We start from the raw sequence: 25240 nt of genomic DNA, 5'->3' as shown, positions 1-25240 counted from the left end.
AAAATAATGGACACGATTAACTCGATTTTGCCTTATTTATGAACATTGACGTAATGATTCCACCGAATACTAAATGTGTCGACCGTCTGGAGGGTGCGAGAACGACGACACTAGTGGTTTGTTATTGTTTGTTTTCAAGGTAATGTCAATATGGCGTTACCTTAACGCCATTTTTTCCAGAACGTCGACAAGAATGACGCAAGTGTCAAGCTTTCGTTAATATTTAAGATGGTTGGTAATGATTTTGTGTTATTGTTTCATCATGATACAAAAACATTTTGCGCCCAAGTTTTCAATTAATATAACTCTAAAAGTTTGCATAGAGCAATATTTGTATTGTGATACGTGACGTGTTTTAAAGAATCATCTAAAAAAAACACTACAGAAACGCTCTGCACAACACTAACACTATCTTTATATATTTATTTAGGTTTGTTGTTCACAAAAATATATATAATACCTTTCATTCGTAATATTTAAAACTATTTTTTATCATATCATTTTATCATATTAGAAAGTTTATGAAAGAAAATCCATCTTAAATAAAAATGTTAGACACAACGCATGTACCACCTGACTAAAATATCAAACGCCAATGCCAAAAAAAGTCCGATTTCAATAGAACTTCGCCGAAATGTGCGAAAAAGAGCAATAGACGAAACTGTACTTCTGTTGACCTCAATAATGAAAGAAGTGTGCAAAATACACGTTTTTTATAAGAAATATATTGTCGGGTCACACACACAAAACTAATCAATTACGTAAAATGCTTCGGAAACCCATGAAATTATTTGTTCCAACACTAATGTCAATTGAAAGATAAAAAAACGTTTCTTAAACTCGAAGCGTGTCTATTGCCATAAATAAAGATACCGCTTTGTGTTATAGTTCAAATATTAACGCGGTTGTCGAGAGAATGTTCCAGCGCCATGCATCAAATACAATAAGACGGCCAGGTCAATTTCAGAATTGTTTATTATGCAACCTTAATCTCTATGTGTTATTCAGAGCCAAAAACAATAGTCCTTATATAAGTTAGCTACGACGTCTAAACTTATTTAGTCGGAAAACAAGGGAAAACTGACGTTTTAACTGTGACAAAAAGTATAGCTTGTTCATTTCCACAATCTCGATTTGAAAATAAGCATCACTGTATGCGCGTGTATATTTTTGTGTTTTACTCAATATATTAGACATGTTTGCAATAACTGTCTAAGAATGCATATACGTATGACAGCACACAACATGATAACGAATAAACTTGACACACTTTAAAAACTTCATATACATGTTTATTGGCCGATAGTTCAAAGGCACTGGTAAAACGGTAATGCATAGATGTCGTACTAAGCTTTATGATTATTTACGGAATGTTTTTGAAGTTGTTTAGGAGTGGACGCATAATATAAATAATCAATCTAAAATCCATATCGTGAGTTGGGCTTATGTCCGTTTCGAGCTTTAAAGCACAATGAAGACAATTTCACAGCAACGCAGGTTCCACTTTAAGATGTATTAAGTCTCGCAGCAGAAGACAGTCACGAACACGGTAGGGCAACTCCACCTCCGCAACTAATCGGTGCAACCGCCGAGCACATCTTTTGCGCACGAAGTTGCGCGCGCACGCAAACAAAGATGGCGCATGACTAGAATAATGACGCAAAATGCTTTTCACTTCTGGTTTGGCTAAGCACATTAATTCATCTAAATCTTCATTCGACACGTCGTATCCGGATTCTAAAAGAAGACGCGCCGTATAAACGAAGTTTTTCTTTACAGCAACGCCAAGTGTTGACAATTGTTGAGCAGTCGGTTCTATAACTCCATAATATGGAGGAAGTCCGATTTTGTATGCAGACTCTCGCGCACTACACTCCATTACGACGTTTGCAAATATGAGTTCATTGATCATACTCAGCTTGTTCCAGTACACGGCGTGCCAAAAAGGAGTTCCCCCGCAAACATCTGGAATGTTACAGTTAGCACCTAGTGATAATAGCGCGCGCACGCCGGAAACACTTTGCTCTTCCACGGCATAATGTAAACCAGTCCGCCCAAACTTATCCTGTACATTGACATCATAACCTTTTTCGACTAGCCGTCTAATAGGCTCTGTGATGTTAATCCATTGAACAAATCTCCATATTGATATAAGTGGACTAAGCGTTGGATCATCTAGTTCACACACATATCTTTCTGAATCAGTTTCATTATTGTTATCATCGTCCTTAATTTTGTCGTCAATGGATGAATTGATCGAATTACTTTCAAAAGAGTTACCGTTGTCGTCGAATTCAGACAGAATATGTTTAAACTGCGCGTTGCGCAGTACGTTAACGCTTTCGGTCCAGTCTAAATGCAGCGCCCATTGAAGCGCCGTTCCGCAAACGCCTACGTCAACGTTTGCACCATAATCGACGAGGATTTCCAAACATTTGTAGGAATTCAAAATGGCCGACAATACGAGAGCTGTCGTCTGCCAATAGTATCCTTGGAACACATATTCAGCCGGACATCCGTTGTCTAGTAACGTCTTCAAGACAACGTCGTTATCTGAAAAAACGCTACATTTTGTATCTTGTTTTAAGCCATTATACAGTAGTTATTAACTCGTTTAATTTTTGAACGAAGAACGTTCATAATGAACATACTTGTGTATATTTGGTACTTTCAATTTATATTCATTTGGATTGCATTACACCACGTGTTGGTATTTATTAAGAGACCAATTTTTCAACAGCATTGTTACATTTCACTTCATAGATACCAACGTCGGTAAATATAAATATGTGGAAAGTACTGTTAAAAGGAACTGGGTGTAACACATACCAAAGATCGCTGATAAACGTCGTTCAGACCTAAATGCAAAAATATCAAATGCATGTTTGCGATTGACCTGATTTTCACATTGTGTTTGACAACTACTACAATGCGTCCCTATAATTATTCGATTTTGGTTTACCTTGTTGCAATGTCTCCAAAATGGCACAAGGATGGTGAAGGTGTCTAGACCGTCCGTCAGTCTCACTCAGCTTGTTGCTATGCACGTCCTCGGCGCTAAGCAACAGGTTCACTAGGTCAATATCGTTGTTTTGCACGGCGAACAGAACCGACGACTGCCGAAGTGAGTTCCGGTAGGACGGGTTTATTTCGCGGACCATCAAAAGATTGCGCACCATATCAGCCCGGTGGTATTTAACGGCGAGCATCAAAGGGGAGAATGACGTCCCATGTGACTTCATAACGGCATTGACGTCAACCTAGAAAACAGAAAACTCCGATAAGGACACAACTATAAGTGCATCGTTCACTGTAGCTCATTAATTGTATGAGCGTCATGATCGTCCACAAATCCAACATTTGCCTAAATTGGTAAGTATTTTTAAGTAAGTCATAGAAATGAGTTTTAATATACGCAGAGGTTTCCTTATGTTTTACAGCAGAAGCACATGCTTGCGTTTTTATTAAACATTTGCTACCATTGAAAACTGGAAAAACGTATGTGACAAGTATGCGAAAATATTGTAAATGAATGCATTATTATATGTCTGGCACTGTAAAGTGTTGGTATAAATTCCATTCACTGTGATATTCATTTATATGAACATAGAAATTCCACAACATTCAATATTTCAACAGTGGACTGCCAATACCTTTTGTGCAAGAAGATAACAGAATATGTTGAAATGACCATGTATGATAGCTAAATGCAGAGGGCGAAGTTCGAATATCCCGGAAGTGGTTTCGAGGCTGCAGCCGGCCCGATGTAGGAACCACAACACTTCAAACCTGCCGGCGGCAGCGGCGATGTGGATGAGGCGGCTGGAGGCGGTGACCGTGTCGTACTTCCGGTCCATGCACCTGGGGAGAAAATATAATATTTTTTTCAGTTTTACTGTTAACGATCATTCTATACATACATGTAAGACCGGTGTGTACACAATGGTTAACGATAAACAACGATATAACGATTACATCTGTAAGAATAAGTGCAAAGCCATACCGTTAACAGAATGAAATACGTTTTTCGGATATCAAACCGTAAACTTATAGAAAACCGAAAATCAACATCGTAACCGAAAAAAATCCCACTTTAAGTATCCGTTGCCCTTTTATTTGTATTTATATTAATATTTTTTCGGCGTAGCTGTTTAACGTCACTTTTGACATTAAGTGACCTTTAGGTTACATTCATAAAAATGCCCGCGGCTACCCACGAATGAATACACTTCATTTATTCCATTGGCTGATTTGAGAATACCACCAGAACATTGGAAACATGGCCGCGTCTTTCTAACACTGTTTAACTGCGTGTTCAGCATGAAACAATTTTATCTCTTATGAAAAGGCATGATAGATATAACAGTTTTACACTCAACTCTTCACATCAATACAATTTGTGCTTAGATTCTACACCTTCGTCAGTTCGCGGTTAGTGTGTGTGAATGTCAGAGTTTATATACAGGTCATCGCTGCGTCTTCACGACTACCTTATGTGCTGACCGGAGTTCGCGGCCAGTAAAATAATCGTTATATAATAAAGACGCTATAGCGTGAACTAGGTGAACTGGAATTTTCTTTAGACCAGAAAGATGTTAAATGAAGATATCCAGAGATATAATAATGGTATGTCAATAATAGATTCTTAATGTGTTTTCAACAATACGAAGATAAATATTATTTTTGATTTATTTAACAAGAATTATTCCACCATATTGACTAATGTATTTAGCATGAGCGCGATGATTCTCGATACTGTTAATACTCGAATCAAATAGCAATGCCCGACAAACCACTAAAACAGGTTTGTTCAAAGAACGCGCGTATAAATATTTCAAATATGTACGGATACCTCGCGTATACCTCACCGGTTGACTCATATGTTTTAATTTCACTTCCATTCAACAATATGTAATAATGTAAAATAAGCCGCAAAAACTCCGCGTAGCATCCCGTACTGCGTGTGATGCAGCTAAGAACTGCACAGAAAAAGACATTCGCTATCCTTGATCTCATTCATTGAACTCTACCTTTCATAAACTCCAACCACAATCAACGCCGTATATCTTTTTTAAAGATATTTCTTGTTTACAAATTACACGGTTTAACGTTTAATAATGAACATTATTAGGACTGGTAAAGTATAGATTATAGACAAATACGACTCAAGTAACAATGTATTTTGTCTGCAAATTAAAGTTCGGGTACATAAACTCATAATGAAATGCATAATCGTCACCCATGCAAGCGAACTAAAAGTAGTTTACTTGTAGCGCTGACAATGAAAGCATGAGCCCTTCTTTAAACACTGGATAACGTGATCAGGCTTCCGGAAGTACTCGAAGTTCTCCGCGCAGATGCAATGGTTTGTTATTGTCGTGCAGTCTGAAATGGACAATATCATTTTGTGAAATGATATTATAATTTCAAAACGGACAATTCAATATTAAAATTTAAATTCGTGGATTCTAATTTCATAAACGTTTGTCTGTTTAAAGTGCTCAACACTTAAATTACACATGTACACACGAATACAGTGACGCCTCAATAAAACTGAGGTTATTTTTAAATTAATCAGTGCTATGATGTATATCTAATACATGTGACATAGTTCCCATTTGCATGCAGGTTCATACTTCAAGCTCCAAGACTCGAACATGCACCAAAGACATCACCCAGAGGAATTAGATGAATATTGAGATCAGTTTACGATTACAAGAGAAAAGAAACCGACAAAAATGTCTTTTTTTAAATATCAGATCAAGTAAACGTTTCACCACAGCAATTGCTTAACTGGAAAAATCAACGATAATTGTTTATTTAAATATCTTCAAAGACACTTTTACTTAGCGATTGTACGCGATCTTAAGTTAACAGACTAAACAGCTCAACATGCGGTGACTGGCTACAGTGGTTGAATAAACATTTAATTTAGTTGCATTCAAATGGACAATGCTGTGGAAGCGTTTGCAAAAATGGGTCAAATTCAGATGGTAAATTATCGAATTTTAAATCGGCATTTGACATAGTTAAAAGGTAATTGGCGATGAATTATTTATCAAACTACCGGTAATAACAAGTCAGACTTATGAAGGCAATTCAATCTCAGATCGCACCTATCGATATTTCTTTGTCGAACAGATGCGAAGCTTTGTTCAGCTCTTCCAGAGCCAAATGATCCGGACTGTGTACCACGTGAGTAATGATGGCCTCCATTTCCGAGCAGAGTTCTCCAAACACCATGGTACCGATCCTGTACGGAAATAACAATAAATTAAATTGTGCGCTAAATGCATGCACATGCCACCGGTTGATGCTGGGTTTATTATTTATTATCCTATTTATTAGTCAAAGTCAATGACAAGCTAAAGGTTGGTTAATGCATACGAAATTGCCGTTAGCAAACAATGTGCATCATAGAGTTGTAGCAAGTGGTGTTTATGCCATACATAACGTTTTCATCTACCGGTACTTAATCTCTTACGAATAGATGGTTTCAATAATTCCATGCCAGAATTAGGCCAGGGTCAAGGAAAGGCCACGTCAAAGGGATCGGTTGTTTGACGGATTTTAATCCCCCAGAAAAGAAGCGATGTTTTCGCGGTATATAATCACAGTTGAGCGAACAAAATATTTTATAATCTCACATTTCTGCAAAATACTTGACATTGCTACTCGTCAATCATTTCAAACTATTTAATCAAATCATAGCGGTTTTAGAAAATCAGTAATATCTGTTATTTTGTCGGCTTTGTGCCTATCGTGTGCCTGTAATGTAAATAACAAGAGGGCCTGAAAGGCCCAAAGTCGCTCACCTGAGATAACAAGATATTATTGGGCAAAATCTTCTGACCAAGTTTCACGAAGATCGGAAAATAAATGTGGCCTCTAGAGTGTTAACAAGGTTTTACTATAGCCATATAAGGAAAAATGCCCCGCCCCCTGGCAGCCATGTTTTTCAACCAACCGGCATCATTTTTTAACTCATCCAAGATATTATTGGGATGAATCTTCTGACCAAGTTTCATGAAGATCGGACAGTAAATGTGGCCTCTAGAGTGTTAACAAGATTTTACTATAGCTATATATAGCCATATTAGGAAAAATGCCCCGCCCCTTGGCAGCCATGTTTTTCAAGCAAACGTAACCATTTTCGAACTCATTCAAGATATCATTGAAACCAATCTTCTGACCAAATGTCATGAAGATTGGACGATAAATGTGGCCTCTAGAGAGTGAACAAGGCAAATGTTGACGTCGCACAACGGACAACGCACGACGGACGACGGACAAAAGGCGATCACAAAAGCTCACCATGAGCACGTTGTGCTCAGGTGAGCTAATAAAACAGGGAAAGACCACTTATAATGTTTTTAGAACTTAAGGTTCTACCCTTTTTTCAAAATAGTTGTATTTCTATGTACATTTTGTAGATTTGTGATTATTTTGGAAATAAAATATTTTTAAACTATCGTGTTTCTTATTTTCTCGTTTAAGAAACGGCATAATGACTAAAAAGGTCGTGTTTTTTTACCATGGTTCTTTTAACGAAACATAAACAGGCTTTTTTTATCAAAATATAGGTTTATCAAAATTGAAAAGAAAAATTGCTCGTCGAATAAATATCGGGTGCGAATGCTATTTAACAAATTATGTATATTTCACGATATGATTTTTAGGTTCTGCAAGTCGGAACATCTTATCAATTTATTGCGGCCTAAAGCGATGTTGGATGATAATTGGGATCGCATGAAGTCCGATTTTTCAGAACGATTATCAAGTTGTGTTGGTTCTATGTAATATTTAATTAACCTTCCGCAGACAGAAAGACGGACGGAAGAAAACCATTAATAAATGATTGGTTATTGCATGATTTGTGTTATGGCTTTTAACTTTAAAAGGACCTGTTATATATTTTGAAACATTTTAAAGTATGACATTCAATATAATAAATTGAAAAATGTAGAGAAAGATACTACAAAGTTTATAAAAAATAATACAAGAAAACATATTTTAATATTGCCATTTCATCCCGTTGCGAACGGTTTATATTTCTTAAACTCCATTTGATAAATAACAGACTACAAACATTAACTACAGGTACTTTAACTGCAGGTGCTGTTTTTGTGATGTAACTGTACACATCGTTGTAAGGGACGTGCTCACGGGTTTTCTTAATTTTGAAAATCTCTTTAATATGTTTACAAATAAATATAAAATGTGTTTAATAGTCTACATTTATTATAGTAGCAAGAAAACACGTTGAATAAAAAATATCGCCTTACTCGGGATTCGAACCCGAACCTCTTGAAACAAAAGCAAGTCACAAGCTGTAAATTAAGTGCGCATTAGTGCCACGCTGTAAATTAAGTGCGAATAATGCCACGCTGTAAATTAAGTGCGAATCAATAACTCTTAATTAGTAATACACTTATTTTCTCAATCATCGTGCAAAAGCAACTCAAACTCAAACAATTTTATTTAAGTAAATACAGGCCACCGGCCCAAAAATACACAATATAGTATACATGTATACAATAAAACTAAATACAATCACATAGTTGCCTTGTAACTAAGTTTATCCTTATTTACGATACATGTTGGTAGATCTACATATAAATACAAAGTTGATGTTGATTAACGGATGGTATACAAAACTTTCGACTTAAGCGTTGAAAACGTTTTATTATATTTTTTATACAAATAATTGTGTTTTAGTAAAAAGTTTTGTTTTGCTGTTTAAACATTATGTACACTTCTTTTTTAAACCTATGACAATTATTTGAATCGTCATTTTGCAAAACTGCCCTTTAAGGGATATTATTGTATTGTTCATATACATTGCTATCTTGTTAGTCGCTGTTATAATAATTGCTAGTGTGATGCTCATTGTTTGTTGCTTTGTGGTTGTTTAAATTAAGCGTTGTTCGTTGTTACATTTTTTTTTGTGAATCGGGATGCTGTTGTGGTAATTAACCCTTTCCCTCTCAGAAGCAAGGTGATAATGGTTATGTGCAAACAGCAAAAATACCAGAATAGCCTGCAAGTACCACGCAGTCTGTTCAGGTTTTATTCTGTTTGCTGCTCATCAGTATCTAAATGTTGTGCCCAAGTCTCGCTATTGCCGATAGAGCTCCGGTCCATCCCGGTTTGCTAACGCCGGTCGACCGGCGATAACATTTTAACGCGGTCACACTATTTCCCGGTGCCGCCCCGGTTGAAGCCTGACAACAACCCGGCAGAGTCCCGGTCAACCCCGGACTAGCTACGGTTTATCCCGGTGAAGCCGCGGCAGAGCCACGGTTGTCGCCGGTAATGCCCAGGTGGAGCCCCGGTGAAAGCCGGCAGCGTCCCGGCAGAGCCCCGGTATACCGTAACTTCACCGGCACTCACCGGGGCTATACCGGCATGAGACCCCGGCAGAGCTACGGCAACGCCCCGGTTTAACTCCGGTCGTCGCCGGTAATGCCCAGGCGGAGCCCCGGTAAATTCCGGTGGCGTCCCGGCAGAGCGCCGGTTTACGGATGTACCATAGCTATACCGGAACTCTGCCGGCATTCACCGGGTCTCCACCGGCGACAACCGGGGCGTTGCCGTAGCTCTGCCGGGTCTGTATGGGCCCCGGTGGTGCTACGGTGCCGTCCCGGTTATTCCCGGTGCCGTCTCGGTTGTTCTCGGTGCCGCGCCGGTCGTTACCGGTCCTTCCTGGTGACTCCCGGTTCATCCCGGAGGTATTAAACATTCTAATACTTTTCCGGTGGAGCCTCGGTTGTTCCCGGTTCATCCCAGTCGTCCCCGGTGGAGCCCCGGTTCATCCCGGAAGAGCCCCGGTGAGGTGTTTGTTGATGTGGTTAAATTATTCCTTAATATAATTTTATGTGGTCGTTGACATGGTGTTGGTAGTCCCGCTAATATAGTTGTGAATGTGGTTCATAGGGTAGTGATGATCGTTAATAAACTTGAAAATATCGAATTGGATTAATTCAAAGCAAAAAACGCCTTTGACAAAAATATCGACCGTTTCCTGTTCAAACTTAATCAAATACCGGTAGTGTGAAACAAAACATCTGATACAGTAAGCTGATATAAACGATAACCCTTTTATTATGAATTATTAATTGAATGTAGATGGCGACACCTTATTTGCAATAAAAATACAGTAGTTAATTAAATTACTCGTACAATTTTCGATTATTATTGGACACGCGCTGTGGAATGTCAATTCTTGCCCATGTAAAGTTGTCACTTTCGCATTGATCCGTCTGTATTAACATTTATAAATTTATTAATTATGAATAAAACATGAGACCAGGAACCTTTCATCCGTGCGCGCGCTTGATTTTGTTTTCGATCAAAATAGAAGCTGAAATGCAGCAGGTAAACACAAAAATATATGTGTCTTGTTCTGAGAAAACTGGGCTTAATTCATGTGCGTAAAGTGTCGTCCCAGATTAGCCTGTGCAGTCCGCACAGGCTAATCAGGGACGACACTTTTTGCTTTAATGGTATTTTTAGTTTGAAGGAAGTCCCTTCTTACCGAAAATCAAGTTTAAGCGGAAAGTGTCGTCCCTGATTAGCCTGTGCGGACTGCACAGGCTAATCTGGGACGACACTTTACGCACATGAATTAAGCCCAGTTTTGTCAGAACAAGACACATATGTAAATTTAATGTTTGATCAATGAAAACTATGACTAACTATGAATAGATTTAGAGAGTTTGGTCCATATTATTAACACTACACTTAAGTTACTATAGTGCAGTTAATCAATATCTTAACGCATGGATATTCAAACGACCAACTTGAAAATTCGCACAAAGAACGTTTATAACAATCAAGTGAATTGAAATCTAGTAGTTTAAATCAGTCGTACATAATGGGCGATGCAGATTGTGGTTTATCGATCAGTAATTCTTTTATAAGGTTGTCATTCTCTCAAATGTCTTTTTGAAGAGGCCATTTAAAACGAAATCCGACATTAAGCTGCCATGAGATTGTCGCCATGTGGCGATTTAAACATGAGCGTGTGTTTAGTAGACAGACAAAGGCTTCGGAAAACAAGAAATACTAAACACTAAAATTGGCTTGCATAATTTGTATATTTCATGCACTTAATTCGTTACGTTGCCTCGCATGTGGGTAGATATTTCTTTTTAAACGTCCATAGAATTAATTCCAATATGTATGACGTATGATTTATACGATTTGTAGAAGAATCCAGTGCATTTTGGAAATGAGTGCATGTAAGCTTGTCAAGTTATACTTTTATTAATCTTCGATTCACGATGGGGTGTTTTAATCGGATGCCTACGTAAGGAATCCACATTAGTTTATTGCATGCAAATGTCTATTTATTCGGATAAGAACGAATTTGCAATACACTGTGGCACAGTGCGGCTGTTTTAAAATACATAAAATCAATGTTTAAGATAATTCGTTAGGTTTGTATGCGGGCAGATTAAAACACAAAATCACATTTTCAGTTTACATTCACACTTATGTTTAACATGAACAGTGGTGAATTTGAAAATAGATAAAAAAAACAGACCTGGTAAAGCATGATGATATTACTATAAAGCATGGAGCAAAATAAAGTTAAACAGACGAAATTTTAATGCATAAAAACGTTACCAGTTGTTTAGCGTTGGTCACATACTTGCACAGGATAAAATCCGCTTTGCAGAATGTCAAGTCTAATCCGCGTCCATATACCAATAAAGCATTCACAGACTATGAACAAATACCTGAATTGCTCTTGACGCCGTTATAAGTGTCACACGGAGATCGATAATCGATTACCCGATCTTTGCAAGCCACTGTAGTTTGTAGACCGGCCACTATTGTATGAACTACGCCTAGTGATCGAACCACCCTGAACCGCTCGGAGAAGTAAAATATGTATGTGCTAAGTACGAAACGAAAACAAGATCATGTGTATTAGGACAAGGTTTGTTATGGACATGATAACAATACGAACAATAACAGAGTTGCGTCCAAATTATTCAAATTGATTTCTTATTTCGAATTAACTCTTGCGACGAATCGCTCTGTGATAGAAAAATCCTACCGATATAAAAATCCTGCCGATAATTGAGGGGGGGGGGGGGGGTTAATTTGTAAGTCCAATCTTGGTTACGATAATGTAACAATAATGTCGAAGCCAAGCGTTTCTGCCATATACATGTACACATGTAATGCAGGGACTTTCATTTGACTCTCCTTTTAATCACCCCACTCTTAGATTTTTGAAATATGTTTTCACTCCTTTTAACAGAACAGAGTATCGGTAGTTTATTTCGACTTAAGCATATATACAGCCAATCGTCATAAACATATATATGCAATAACAGCATGCGTTCAATTAAATACAAAACATACATCATTTCGAAGAAATATCAATTTAAAAAGGAATGAAAAACAGCATGTTTAGCTAGGATGTCACATGGATGAGGTTAATACATTATGATCACATAATGCAAACATGTAGTTTAATAATTGCAACACGTATAACATTATTCTAAGCTTACCGTATTTGTGAAAATTATATAATGTATCCTACATAAACATTTTCTCGCATTTTAAACAAAACATGGCTAGTTTTCTCAACACTATTTCATTTAAACTAATAAGTTCGATAAACTTGAACATATTTGGGCGAGATCTATAATACTTTGGAATTAATGAATTCCTAACATCGGCATAGTAAGGACATTTAATAACAAAGTGATCATTTACCGTGTAGATGATGGGGCACTCAATTATATTCCACTTAGTGATATACTGGTCTCGTTATCTGTTTTTAAGTAACGGGATTAATTGATTAGAGTTCACAGATTCGGGAAATAACCATACATCGTTAAAACCGGTTTGGTTGAGAATGTCCCGTACTTTCGATGACCAATTGTTTGTGTTATTTTTGCGTTCAATTTCTAATCTCGGTGATAGTAAAACGTGTTTTAGAATACAATTACCATGTCAACTGTATACAATTTCAAAAAGTATTTCACGATCATGACATATCTGCTCTAAATATAAAGGGAATCTAACAATATAAGAATCAAAATAGTTATGAACTCGTTTAAGAAAAAAACAGTCACAAAATCTTATTGACTTTCAGAATTTATGCCTACTGATCATTTTTGACAATTTATTTTTTAAATCTACGGATTTCCTTCAGCTAAATAGCAGTCAACTTATGCCGTCGTTGTAAACAATTTATGCATTTCATTCGTTTTAAAATTGTGCGCATATAAAACATTACACAGGTTAAAATGTCTCACCAGTTTGACCGCTTTGTTTGACCGGTTATACTTTTACCGTGTTGACGTGCGTATTGTTCGGTAGCGGTTTTGAAAATGGCGGATCAATTAAAATCAAAAATTCGTATCAATGAATTGATATTGGAATATTCATTTACTGAAATTTGGGAAGAGTTTAAACTCGCCAAATCACTTTCCGAAGACACTGTTGAATTACTTAATGGTGAGAATTGCGCGCAGTGATTTTTCTGCTCGGCTAAAAGTAATTTGTTGTTTCTATCCGAAAATATTTGTCCGAAATAAAGACCATTACCATGTATTATGTGACTTAAAGTGAATGAAAATGGAACTCCAATGCACTTTTAAACTGCTGCATAGCTGTTATAATCAAACCAGTGCCTTCCCCAGGAATTTTTTCAGGCGCCCCGGGGCCGATAGGGGGTGGGTTCGGGAGGGGTGTCCCCTCCCGTCGTTGATTTTTTTAAATTTAACGTGTCAATTCACGTTCTGTGGTGCGTTATAGCTCAAAGAAAAACAGCGTCAAAAGACGTCATTTGGTGCGCTATGACTCTTAAAAAAAATCCCCCAGTCATTTAAAAATATATATTTTTTATATTGTTTAATTGTTTTAAAACTTTTCCGCACAGATAGTAAAATCCCGACTCGAACAATTCCCCAATACATCCGTTTCAACCCGACTCTATTACTGTATACTTACTATTTTTCAAGTTTTTATTTATTACCAGATAATCCCGTTTATTCCGTTTTTATCAATCTCTTTCTGGTAAATATTAACGATAAAAGCTTTCAGTTATTTCTTTAACACAAACCTTGCCAGTTTTGAGTGACTATTTATAGATTTGATGAAATATTGCCTCTGAATATGCGTCAATCCCCTGACCTGTTGTGTGCTTGTTAAAACGCTCAATACACGCCATTTGTATGCAATAGACGCGACGTTGTACATGCTGCATAATTTTCGCGCTCTTTTTAATTGAGAAAAAGATTCGACACAAAATAAATTTGCACTGCTAATTTGAAGCAAAAATATTTAACGTTGCGGTAACATTTACATTCGGAAGTGTGTTTCGGATTAAAAACGCGTTAACATCGACTTACGGGAATGGGTTTCGGATTACAAATTTAATTATTCCCATTTGAGATTTCAACAAATATTAACCGTTGCGTTATAAATTCTACGATAATTTGTTTAAACACTTTACGAGTCGAATAAATGTTTTGACGGAATTATGCATGAAATTCACGTTGTCCACGAGGATCACGGCCGGTTGCCATCATCAGTCTTCTAACTATCGATTATCGGACGAAACATTTACAAGTGTGCATAATTAATTCAAGGAAAATTTGTTAAAGCGCATTACGTGTCGAATAAATGTCATAGAACTGAGTTGAATCAGTTCTATAAATGGACATGTTGAAATATACATGTACTGGAATTAAATAAATTGTTATCACATAATTGTAACCGGGAGTCATTTGCACAACTTACTCGCTATAATAATTAATTGTTTACCACTTGCAATTAATTTCTCGTATTAATTATGAGTCATAGGTAACACTTGTTTACAGTAAAAAGGTGTGATGATGATGCCCGAAACCGTCTTTAATGTTCTGTACTGTACTAATTACCGGTTTTATATTACTCAAATGGTACAACTTCTTGCTAATCAAGCTGCGATAAACTCTTACTTCATGCCCGACATCAATCAAAAATAATGGTCGATAGTTAACCCCGCCCTCATAAGCATTCGCGTAACCGATTGGACGATGAACTTCACAGTTTGACGACTGGAAAGTTACCAGATACATCCTTGTCAGCATTTAAATGACCGTGTAATGTGGCTAGAATAATCGATACGCGCGCCATGCTATTCTCTTATCAGTGGATTATCCATTACCCCATATGGTGTTTATGGCGATTACTTGTGAAAGTAGGTACCGAGTGCTCTTTTAAAACAGGGAATATTGATACACTGATAGGGAAACCTTGATTTTTTTGGTCAATCTCCACTTTCTTTTACTGAAGAATACACTGATCGGAAAATTCCAAGCGCCCCGGGGACTCTGATTTCGAAATTCAAGCGCCCCGGCAAGGGGCGCTTAAATGGCCTGGGGAAGACCCTGACTCAAACCATAGCCAAGTCTTGTTTAATGTTCAGCATAATCAACAATTAAAAAAAACGGTAATCTTCATAAACTTATTAAGATCAACATGTCCACTGATTTTATCTTGTAAGGTGAAGTAAAGAATGTTATATTGGACAAACAGACATTTTTTTCTTGTTTACCTCCTTAACTGATTTAAGCAGAATACAGATCTAAAGATAGGCTTTTGGGGGTAATTGGGTGATGGCCTTAAACCTATGATTGAATTTAATGCTTTCCACAGGATTTTTTCAGACACACTGGGGCTGTTTGGGAGGGGTGAATTATGACTATTCAAGAAAAAACCCAAAGTCAGTCATAAAATCTGATCGGGACAGGGTTTTCCCACTGAATTTGCTTAATTCGCCTGACCTAAAGTTCCAGATTTCATACAACAATAAATACACCAACACTAGATCAAAGACTTATAGAATACACACATTGGAAACTTCGCGCCTTATCGGGCTATCTCGTGGCGGGGTCACGTGGTCGAGAAACTGATAAGACCACTTTGGATCAGCAGACGATTTATTCCATAAATCAATCGGAGGAGTCCGAAGATAGCCGATGTATCACGATTGCGATAAGATAGCGACGTGTCCAGTAGCAATGGCTACGATTATCGAGCAAAGTTATGCGAAAATGTTAGAGCTATAGAAAGGCGGCTGTAACTTGGTCAATAATGATCCGATTTTTATATAACAAAGTTTCATAGAAACATGAGTTATTATGCTTTTACAAAATCTCGATTCTATTAACCTAAAATAAGAATTTTTAATGCCGCGCTCGTTGAAGTAATAGCGCTATAAGAATTTCCAAATCGCGGCGAGAATGCCGTTGGATAATTTATTTGAAAGGCTTTTTCTGATAAAATTTTCTTGTATACATTTTTAATTCAAACATTTAAAACCTTATAAAATAATATTATTTCAAAACGGATAGATATATGTGGACACATAGATCTAGGTCTCTGATAAAAACAACATTACAGTATAATAAATGCTATGATCGTTCGATCCAAAAACAGTTTCAGTTAGTCTTATTTCAATATTGATTCTGTGGATTTTTTCAATTTTTTAATTCTCTATTTTTTATTTAGATCTTATTCATGAGTTATAGGTTATTAAAGTTTTGTTTGTAACCAAGTTTTTTTTCTATTGGTAATTAATAAAAGCTCTAATTGTCATGGACTAGGATTTGGCGAAAAGAAAACAAAACAAACATTTCACGCGTGTGTTAATTGTCTGATTAATTAGCGAACTGAAGGAGATGTTATGTTTGTATGAAAAATGACAAAGGTTTTCACAATGAACCAAAGCACGTTTGACGACAGGTGTGTACAATAGGGTATAAGAGCTAAAAATTGTACCAACTTTGTACAAGGCCAAAATCCTTTACAATGAACATTTTCCTCCAGTTTGTTTAATTCAAACCTAGAAAAACATATCACCAAGCATAAAAATCTGACTTTATCTATTTGGGATTAAAAATGAAAAAGTTTATCAAAAAGAACAAAAACACGTTTGACAGCAATCGTGTACAACAGAGGAAAAGAGCTTAAAATTGTACCAACATTGTATAAGGCCAAATCCTTTAAATTGAACATTTTCTTCTACGTTTTTGTAATTTATACTTAGATTAACATCTCTCCTAGCATTAAAATCATACTTCAACGATTTGGGATGAGAAATAGAAAAGTTTTTAAAAAAGAAACAAACCACTTTGGCGACAGGTGTGAAAATGATTGAATGAAATAACAGTATAAGATTGTACAAAGGCAAAATCCTTTAAAATGCCTTATTTTTGTCTTCTTTTTATAAATCATACCTAGATTAACATCTCACCTAGCCAGGGCTCAACATTAACAGTCGTCCTATTGCCCCTGGCAAGTAAAAGTTGGGTCCGGGCAAGTTATTTTATCATCTAGTTGTCCTCCCGGGCAAGTGCAAAAAGAACAAAGAGCGTTTATTTAAACTTTAATTAGACTTTAATTGCTGTAATAATTTTGTTAAATGTGCAAAAATAAAAAAGGTTTTGTGGTGTATCATTTTGATCTTTATAAAAAAATATGAGGTTCACAGTTAAAATGATATTTCATGTTTGGGCAAGTGGCTTTACGTTCTGAGGGCAAGTAGATTTCTAAGTACTTGCCCAGCAGGGCAAGTTGGTTTCTAGGTTAATGTTGAGCCCTGCTAGCATAACCATCTTACTTAATCAATCTGTGATGAGAAATGAAGATGTTTTTGACAAAAATCGTTTGGGCTTTTCAATTTTTCAAAAATTATCGAAAATGAACAAATCCATTGTTCTCTTTCAAATTCCGATAAATTAATAATACATAAGAATAATAACTACCAAAACCTGAAGCATTACCAACAAAGAAAATAAAAACTTATTTTTATTTACACAAAAAAATATTCAATATGTCTGTTTGCGGTGACCGACTTTGCCCATAATTGATTGCTTTAAAACAAAATGGCCGACAGTAGCTGGAACAGGGAAGAAAATACAGGTACACCGGCATCTCCAAAATCGATGTCACGTGACCCGCGTCCGCCGTTAGATATTATCCCATATCGCTATCGCGAAGACGAGAGTTTCCAATCTGTGTTATCTATAGGTCTTTGACTAGATGTTGTACATGTCTGCATAAGTTTCACGCTCTTTTTATTGAAACAAAGAAACACTATACATGAAGCGCTGTTTATTTAAAGCTAGCATTTATTAGGCCATAGAAAATAAATTCCTAGATTCTCATCCCTGCCCGCCCATCGAAAATCGTCCCGCCGGAAAGTTTTTTATTTTGAAAAAAAAATCCGTAAAAAAATTCGAGCCGCAAAATACTGAGGACGAAACAGCTGAATGAGTTCGAAAATAGAGAAGTGCAAATCAGGAACTCAATGTCTCCAAGACGTTTATCAACTTTTAACGGCACACAAACGTTGTCTGAAATTTAAGTGATCTAATGAAAACAACAACAAAATATTTCTTATTTGAGGTGTAGAAACGCCGTTACAACTTACAACCGTAAAAGATTGGTACGGGGTGTCAAAATGTACAGAAACTTTAACTTTCGCGGACCTGTATAATGAGTTCATTTGTGTGTGGTTCGTATGATCAAGCCCCATTGAAAGTTGACCACCCTAAAATCGTCTGTGCCTTCATCGGCCGAAATAAATTAGAATAGACACAGGTGTCACCCGATGTTACAGTTAGTCAAACTGTCGGCTGTCTAGGAAATTTTTATTGACTTTAGTATTGGAGACACCCATGAACTTCCCATATTAAATGTGTATCATCTTCATTCTCAACATCTTCATCCAATTAATACAAACTGAACTCGAAATAGTAAATGCTGTCTATTGAATGCATACCATGTTTTAATCAATGATATCTAGTCATACTGAAAAAATAATGTAAAGGGTTATGTTACAGATTTGTATTTTCTTTAATACTTTGCCTAGTCAATGTTTTATTGAATGTCATAATATGTTTAACATGATATTCAAAGGGTAAAATAAAACACAATATTCAAATTTTGATAATATATTTCTTTCATTCTATATAATTTTACATACATGCATACAAATAGGCGTTATGCATATAAACCAACAAATTCGTGAACATTTCATTACTTATATAAAGGTCCGCCACATACAATGAAAAATAGAAGAAAAAAAATAAAACCCACCCACCCGCCCCAATTTTCCCCAAATTTTGGATGATAATCTAGTTATTTATTTTCTTAAAGCGGGTATATACAATCTTGTCAAATATTTATTAATTAATATAAAATGTGTAAAAAAGAGAATATATCATTATAAATTAAAATAAAAGGTAAGAAGAACATGTGTCGAAAAATGCTAAATAAGCCAGATATTTAATTCTGAAATCGAAAAAAGACTGTACAGCCGAATTCGCCATCATGTATATCATGCATATACCATGTGAATCTAAATTTAGTTTAACGGTTCATTTGAAATTCCTGCAGCAATAGCGATTCATACGACACACGAACACTTACTAAAAAGACGAATGCATCGGTTATTGTAGGAAAATATGTACGAATTATCTTCGTCACAATCGGCTCAGGTCGCTAATTTGTATTTGCTGCATTTTATGAAATTCGTCTTAAATGTATAATTTTTCTTGCGTATTGTGTGTTATTATAACATATTTGTTTCAATATATTACAATTCAACACATATAAAAATTGTATAATCACGCTTTAAAGGGAAGCGAGACAAATCAAAGTGGCATTAACTTCAGAATTGTGGTTTGGATTTCTATAGCTCTGAGAATATCAGGATTGTACAGTCTACATTTGACGATTGGCCTACAACAATAAAAAACTTCTTTTTTTTTAAATTGGTGTTAATAACATTAAAATAAATTTTCGTTTTTTTTTATAAACCCCTTAACTGGCCTCTGTAAAGTATAATATGACAACGCCAGCCTGATTCATGAATATTATACTAAGTAATATAGTAAACTGACCTTAAAAAATGCAAACACAAAAACACATATTATTTTAAACTGTAACTATTTGAAATATTATACTTAAAAGGTGATTTTTAGCTCGACTATTATATATGAAATATACGGTATATAGTGGAGCTATCCTACTCACCCCGGCATTAGCGTTAGCGTCTGCGTGCAAATGTTAAAGTTTTCGTACTACCCCAAATATTTTCTTTCTCCCTTCACATATTGCTTTCATATTTTGCATACTTGTTTACCAACATGACCCCAACATATAAACAAGAGCAGACAACTCTATCAAGCATTTTGTCATAATTATGGCCCCTTTCCCTCTTAGAATATGCAGCAAATGTTAAAGTTTTCGTACTACCCCATTTATTTTCATTGTCCCTTGACATAATGCTTTTATATGTTGCATACTTGTTTACCAACATCACCCCAACAAGAGCAGACAACTCTATCAAGCATTTTGTCATAATTATTGCCACTTTTATACTTAGAATATGCATATTATTAATAAATCTATGTTAAAGTTTGCGTACTACCCAAAATATTTCCTATATCCTTTGACATAATGCTTTTATATGTTGCATACTTGTTTAGCAACATGACCCCAACCTATAAACAAGGGCAGACCACTGTATCAAGCATTTTGACATAATTATGGCCCCTTTTACACTTAGATAATTGAACATTTTGCTTAAATTGCCATAACTTCTTTATTTATGATCACATTTTATTATTACTTTGACAAAACAACACTTACCTGAATACCTGATTCCACCCAAACAATACCCCACGCCCCTACCAGAATCCCCCCCCCCCCAACCTCACCCCACCCCCCCCCCCAATTTTCTTTTTTTTTTAAACATCATGTCGCCTACTGAATGTAATAAGTCATGTAACTGACATTTTTATACATTTTTACTTTTTTCCATTTTTGTGTTTATTTAGATGACATACATCAACTGTTAAAATATTAAGTCTACCTTTTTGGTAAAAATAATGTTTTTATCAAATTTTCGAAATTGACTTAACATTGACATGTCATTTTCTGAATGTAAAAAGTACCGTAACTGACATCTTGTTAAATTTTCAGGAGAAGCAAAAAAATGTTTTATTAAAATAATAAACATTTTTCCGTATTCAAATTTTCTGATTAGTATTATAATAACACTTGAACAAGAGCACCGCCTTGCGGGTGCAGACCGCTCATCTATTTTCTTTTTAAAGGTGAAGGGACTCTCATTTTCAATCACAAAGGAGGGAGGAGTGGAGTGAAGAGGGGTGTATAGTGTGGGGTTGTGGACATTTATTACATTATCTTCCAAAAAAGCGAAAAAAAAAAATAATAATAAAAAAATCGGGGGGGGGGGGTATAGTGTGAGGGTGTGGTGATAATTTGTGAGATGATCTTAAAAAAAAAAAAAAAAAAAAAAAAAAATCAAAAAAAAAATTTGGGGGGGGGGGGTGGGGGGGGTGGGGTGGGGGTATAGTGTGAGGGTGTGGTGGTCATTTGTGAGATGATCTTATAAAAAAAAAAAAAAAAAAAAAAAAAATTAGGGGGGGGGGGGGGAGGGGGGAGGGGGGGGAGGGCACGGGGGATGGTTTGGGTGAAGTCTATTGTGGTATGTCAGGTAAGAGTAGTTTCATCAAAGTATCAATCAAATCTAATCATAAATAAAGAAGTTATGGCAATTTTAGCAAAATTTAATAATTTGACCTTGAGAGTCAAGGTCATTCAAAGGTCAAAGTAAAATTCAAGTTGCCAGGTACAGTAACCTCATGATAGCATGTAAGTATTTGAAGTTTGAAAGCAATAGCCTTGATACTTCGAGTGGATCGAAACACAAAATTTAACCATATATTAAAAGTTACTAAGTCAAAAAAGGGCCATAATTCCGTAACAATGACAACCAGAGTTATGCAACTTGTCCTTTTACTGTACCCTTATGATAGTTTGTGAGTGTTCCAAGTATGAAAGCAATATCTATGATACTTTAGGGGTAAAGTGACCAAAACATAAATCTTAACCAAATTTTCAATTTTCTAAGTATAAAGGGCCCATAATTCCGTCCAAATGCCAGTCAGAGTTACATAACTTTGCCTGCACCGTCCCCTTATGATAGTTCATAAATCTTGCAAGTATGAAAGCAATAGCTTTGATACTGTAGGAATAAAGTGGACCTAAACACAAAACTTAATCAAATTTTCAATTTTCTAAGTATAAAAAGGGCACATAATTCTGTCAAAATGCCAGTCAGAGTTACATTACTTTGCCTGCACAGTCCCCTTATGATAGTTAGTAAGTGTTGCAAGTATGAAAGCAATAGCTTTGATGCTTAAGGAATAAAATGGACCTAAACACAAAACTTAACCAAAATTGTCAATTTTCTAAGTATAAAAAGGGCACATAATTCTGTCAAAATGCATGCCAGAGTTATCTAACTTTGCCTGCCCAGTCCCCTCATGATAGTAAGTAAGTGTACCAAGTTTGAATGCAATAGCATTGATACTTACTGAGAAAAGTGGAACTAAACGCAAAACTTAACCAAAATTTTCAATTTTTTAAGTATAAAAAGGGCACATAATTCTGTCAAAATGCACGCCAGAGTTATCTAACTTTGCCTGCCTAGTCCCCTCATGATAGTAAGTAAGTGTACCAAGTTTGAATGCAATAGCATTGATACTTTCTGAGAAAAGTGGACCTAAACGCAAAACTTAACCGGACGCCGACGCCAACGCCAACGCCGACGCCGACGCCAAGGTGATGACAATAGCTCATAATTTTTTTTCAAAAAATAGATGAGCTAAAAACGAAACAAAACTCCAAATTGATATGTCTTTTTTTATCAATAAAAAAATTAAGAAAGGAGCAGTTAACATAATTTCAACACTGAAATATTTTGAGCGCAAAAAATAACGTAAGTGCTCTTACTGTATTTTGGAAAATGTCTGAAAATATGCATTCCTGAACAATTCACAAAATGTCAGTTACCCTAGTTATTACATTCAGTAGACGATGTAATAAATTACCCCACGCCACATTATACCCCCCCTCTCACCCCCCCCAACCCCCCCCCCCCCCCCCCCCCCTACCCCCCCGAATTTATTTTTTTTTCCTTTTTTTTATTTTGAAAAATCGTCTAATAAATTATTGAATATGAACACTTTCCCCATGATGGCTTACGTTATGCTGTCAAGCACTCGAATAGTCGAGCGTGCTGTCCTCTGACAGCTCTTGTTCTCATTGTTTTCATGTTTTATAGATAATGTGTTCAATTATAATCATGAAAAACTTCTTTCCTTCTTTGGCCTCATTTTTTGGATTTTAATGAAAGTGAAAATTATCCGACTTAACTGAATCAAATTTGAATCCATGCAGTGCACTGACAGCGTATTAATTATATGATGATATACAAATTCTCAAATTTAATTACTGTAAAACCATTAAATTTCGTGTGGTACCAATTTTTGTGGATTTTGTTGGTCCGCTGAACCACGAATTCAAGTACCAACGATAATATATACATTTTTTATCCGAAATCTGTCATTTCGGAATGTCATGTCCGACATTATCTTTTGTTGTCAGTTATCCCAGATATTTGTTTTTTGTAATAGTAACTTCACTTCAAATAAACTAAAATAGTTAACAGATTTATCACATATGTCAATTAGTGCCAATTAAGGTTACAAGTTAAAGTTAAAAGAGACATTACGGTTTTCAATGTGTATTTTGGGGACCTTATTATGCCCCCCTTCGAAGAAGAGGGGGTATATTGCTTTGCTCATGCAGGTTTTTTTTTGGCCCGATTTTATAGCCGAAATTCGGCTATGTTCCCAATCCCAAAAAGTATACTTTTTTCCCAAAATGTGGCTAAAAATTCCCAATTTCCCAAAAAAAAAAAAAAATTATTATTTTTTTTTTGTTGAAAGAAGTTAAATGTGTATTTTATCTCAATTCTAATTCAATTACATATAACAATTTAAGTATTATATGATTTTGTTCTTTTAATTTGAATGATTATAAAGGGTTATATCAAATTTAGTATTTCTCTAATCAGTGGACTTTTCGTGTGGAAAAAAGGCTAATGAATTTATTTTCCCAATTTCATGAAAATGCCGATAAAATTCCCAATTCCAAAGCCATGGGCTATCTTCCCAAAAAGTGGAAAAAAAAACCTGTCATGTCGGTCGGTCGGTAGGTGGGTCCGTCCACCAGGTGGTTGTCAGACGATAACTCAAGAACGCTTGGGCCTAGGATCATGAAACTTCACAGGTACATTGATCATGACTTGCAGATGACCCCTATTGATTTTGAGGTCACTAGGTCAAGGTCAAGGTGACCCAAAATAGTAAAATGGTTTCCGGATGATAACTCAAGAACGCATACGCCTAGGATCATGAAACTTCATGGGTAGATTGATCATGACTCGCAGATGACCCCTATTGATTTTGAGGTCATTAGGTCAAAGGTCAAGGTCACGGTGACCTGAAATAGTAAAATGGTTTCTGGATGATGACTCAAGAACGCATACGCCTAGGATCATGAAACTTCATGGGTAGATTGATCATGACTCGCAGATGACCCCTATTGATTTTGAGGTCACTAGGTCAAAGGTCAAGGTCACGGTGACCCGAAATAGTAAAATGATTTTCGGATGATAATTCAAGAACGCATATGCCTAGGATCATGAAACTTTATAGGTAGATTGATCATGACTCGCAGATGACCCCTATTGATTTTCAGGTCACTAGGTCAAAGGTCAAGGTCACGGTGACCCGAAATAGTAAAATGATTTTCGGATGATAACTCAAGAACGCATATGCCTAGGATCATGAAACTTCATAGGTAGATTGATCATGACTCACAGATGACCCCTATTGATTTTGAGGTCACAAGGTCAAAGGTCAAGGTCACGTTGACCCGAAATAGTAAAATGATTTTCGGATAATAACTCAAGTACGCTTTTGCCTAGGATCATGACACTTCATAGGTACATTGATCGTGACTTTCAGATGACCCCTACTGATTTTCAGGTCACTAGGTCAAAGGTCAAGGTCACAGTGACAATAGTCGTATTCACACAATGGCTGCCAGTACAACGGACAGCCCATATGGGGGGCATGCATGTTTTACAAACAGCCCTTGTTACTCAATTGTTTCTACTAGGGGACCGATTGTGCTGAGAATTGCAAATATTGTCAAAATAAAACTGATGGGAATTAGCGAGCTGGTACCCACAGATGCGTCGCTTTATCGCTCTTATCGAAAATTATCGGCAACACTTTCATGCTTCAGTGCACATTAACCTTAAGTCTTGCTGTCAACA

At 36.2% G+C, this 25240-nt stretch overlaps 2 protein-coding genes across 5 annotated transcripts in view; one reads left to right on the top strand and one right to left on the bottom strand.

Annotated features, from left to right (window-relative positions):
• Positions 1 to 409: 409 nt before the first annotated feature.
• Positions 410 to 11872, bottom strand: LOC127866941 (putative ankyrin repeat protein RF_0381). 3 transcript variants are annotated; one of them, XM_052407811.1, is made up of 6 exons: positions 11745 to 11872; positions 6117 to 6253; positions 5268 to 5385; positions 3654 to 3861; positions 2963 to 3260; positions 410 to 2553 (listed from the first exon to the last, which is right to left on the bottom strand). In XM_052407811.1, the coding sequence occupies exons 2-6, from the start codon at positions 6241 to 6243 to the stop codon at positions 1484 to 1486; spliced, it is 1821 nt and encodes a 606-aa protein (XP_052263771.1). In that variant the 5' UTR covers positions 6244 to 6253; positions 11745 to 11872; the 3' UTR covers positions 410 to 1483. The 3 variants fall into 3 exon arrangements, with proteins under 3 accessions (XP_052263771.1, XP_052263769.1, XP_052263770.1); XM_052407809.1 differs by having other exon boundaries at positions 11632 to 11791; XM_052407810.1 differs by having other exon boundaries at positions 11657 to 11790.
• A 1459-nt stretch (positions 11873 to 13331) lies between these two features.
• The window catches only part of LOC127866939 (serine/arginine repetitive matrix protein 1-like), a 36669-nt gene continuing 24760 nt past the window's right edge, over positions 13332 to 25240 (top strand). For both annotated transcript variants that reach the window (XM_052407807.1, XM_052407806.1), the window contains exon 1: positions 13332 to 13482. In XM_052407807.1, coding sequence (XP_052263767.1) covers positions 13356 to 13482 — 127 coding nt within the window. In that variant the 5' untranslated portion in view covers positions 13332 to 13355. The remainder of the gene's footprint in view (positions 13483 to 25240) is intronic.

The sequence above is a fragment of the Dreissena polymorpha genome, chromosome 2 (assembly GCF_020536995.1).
Source record: "Dreissena polymorpha isolate Duluth1 chromosome 2, UMN_Dpol_1.0, whole genome shotgun sequence".
In the NCBI taxonomy this organism is placed as follows: domain Eukaryota; kingdom Metazoa; phylum Mollusca; class Bivalvia; order Myida; family Dreissenidae; genus Dreissena; species Dreissena polymorpha.
This window is presented reverse-complemented; position numbering and strand designations above follow the sequence as displayed.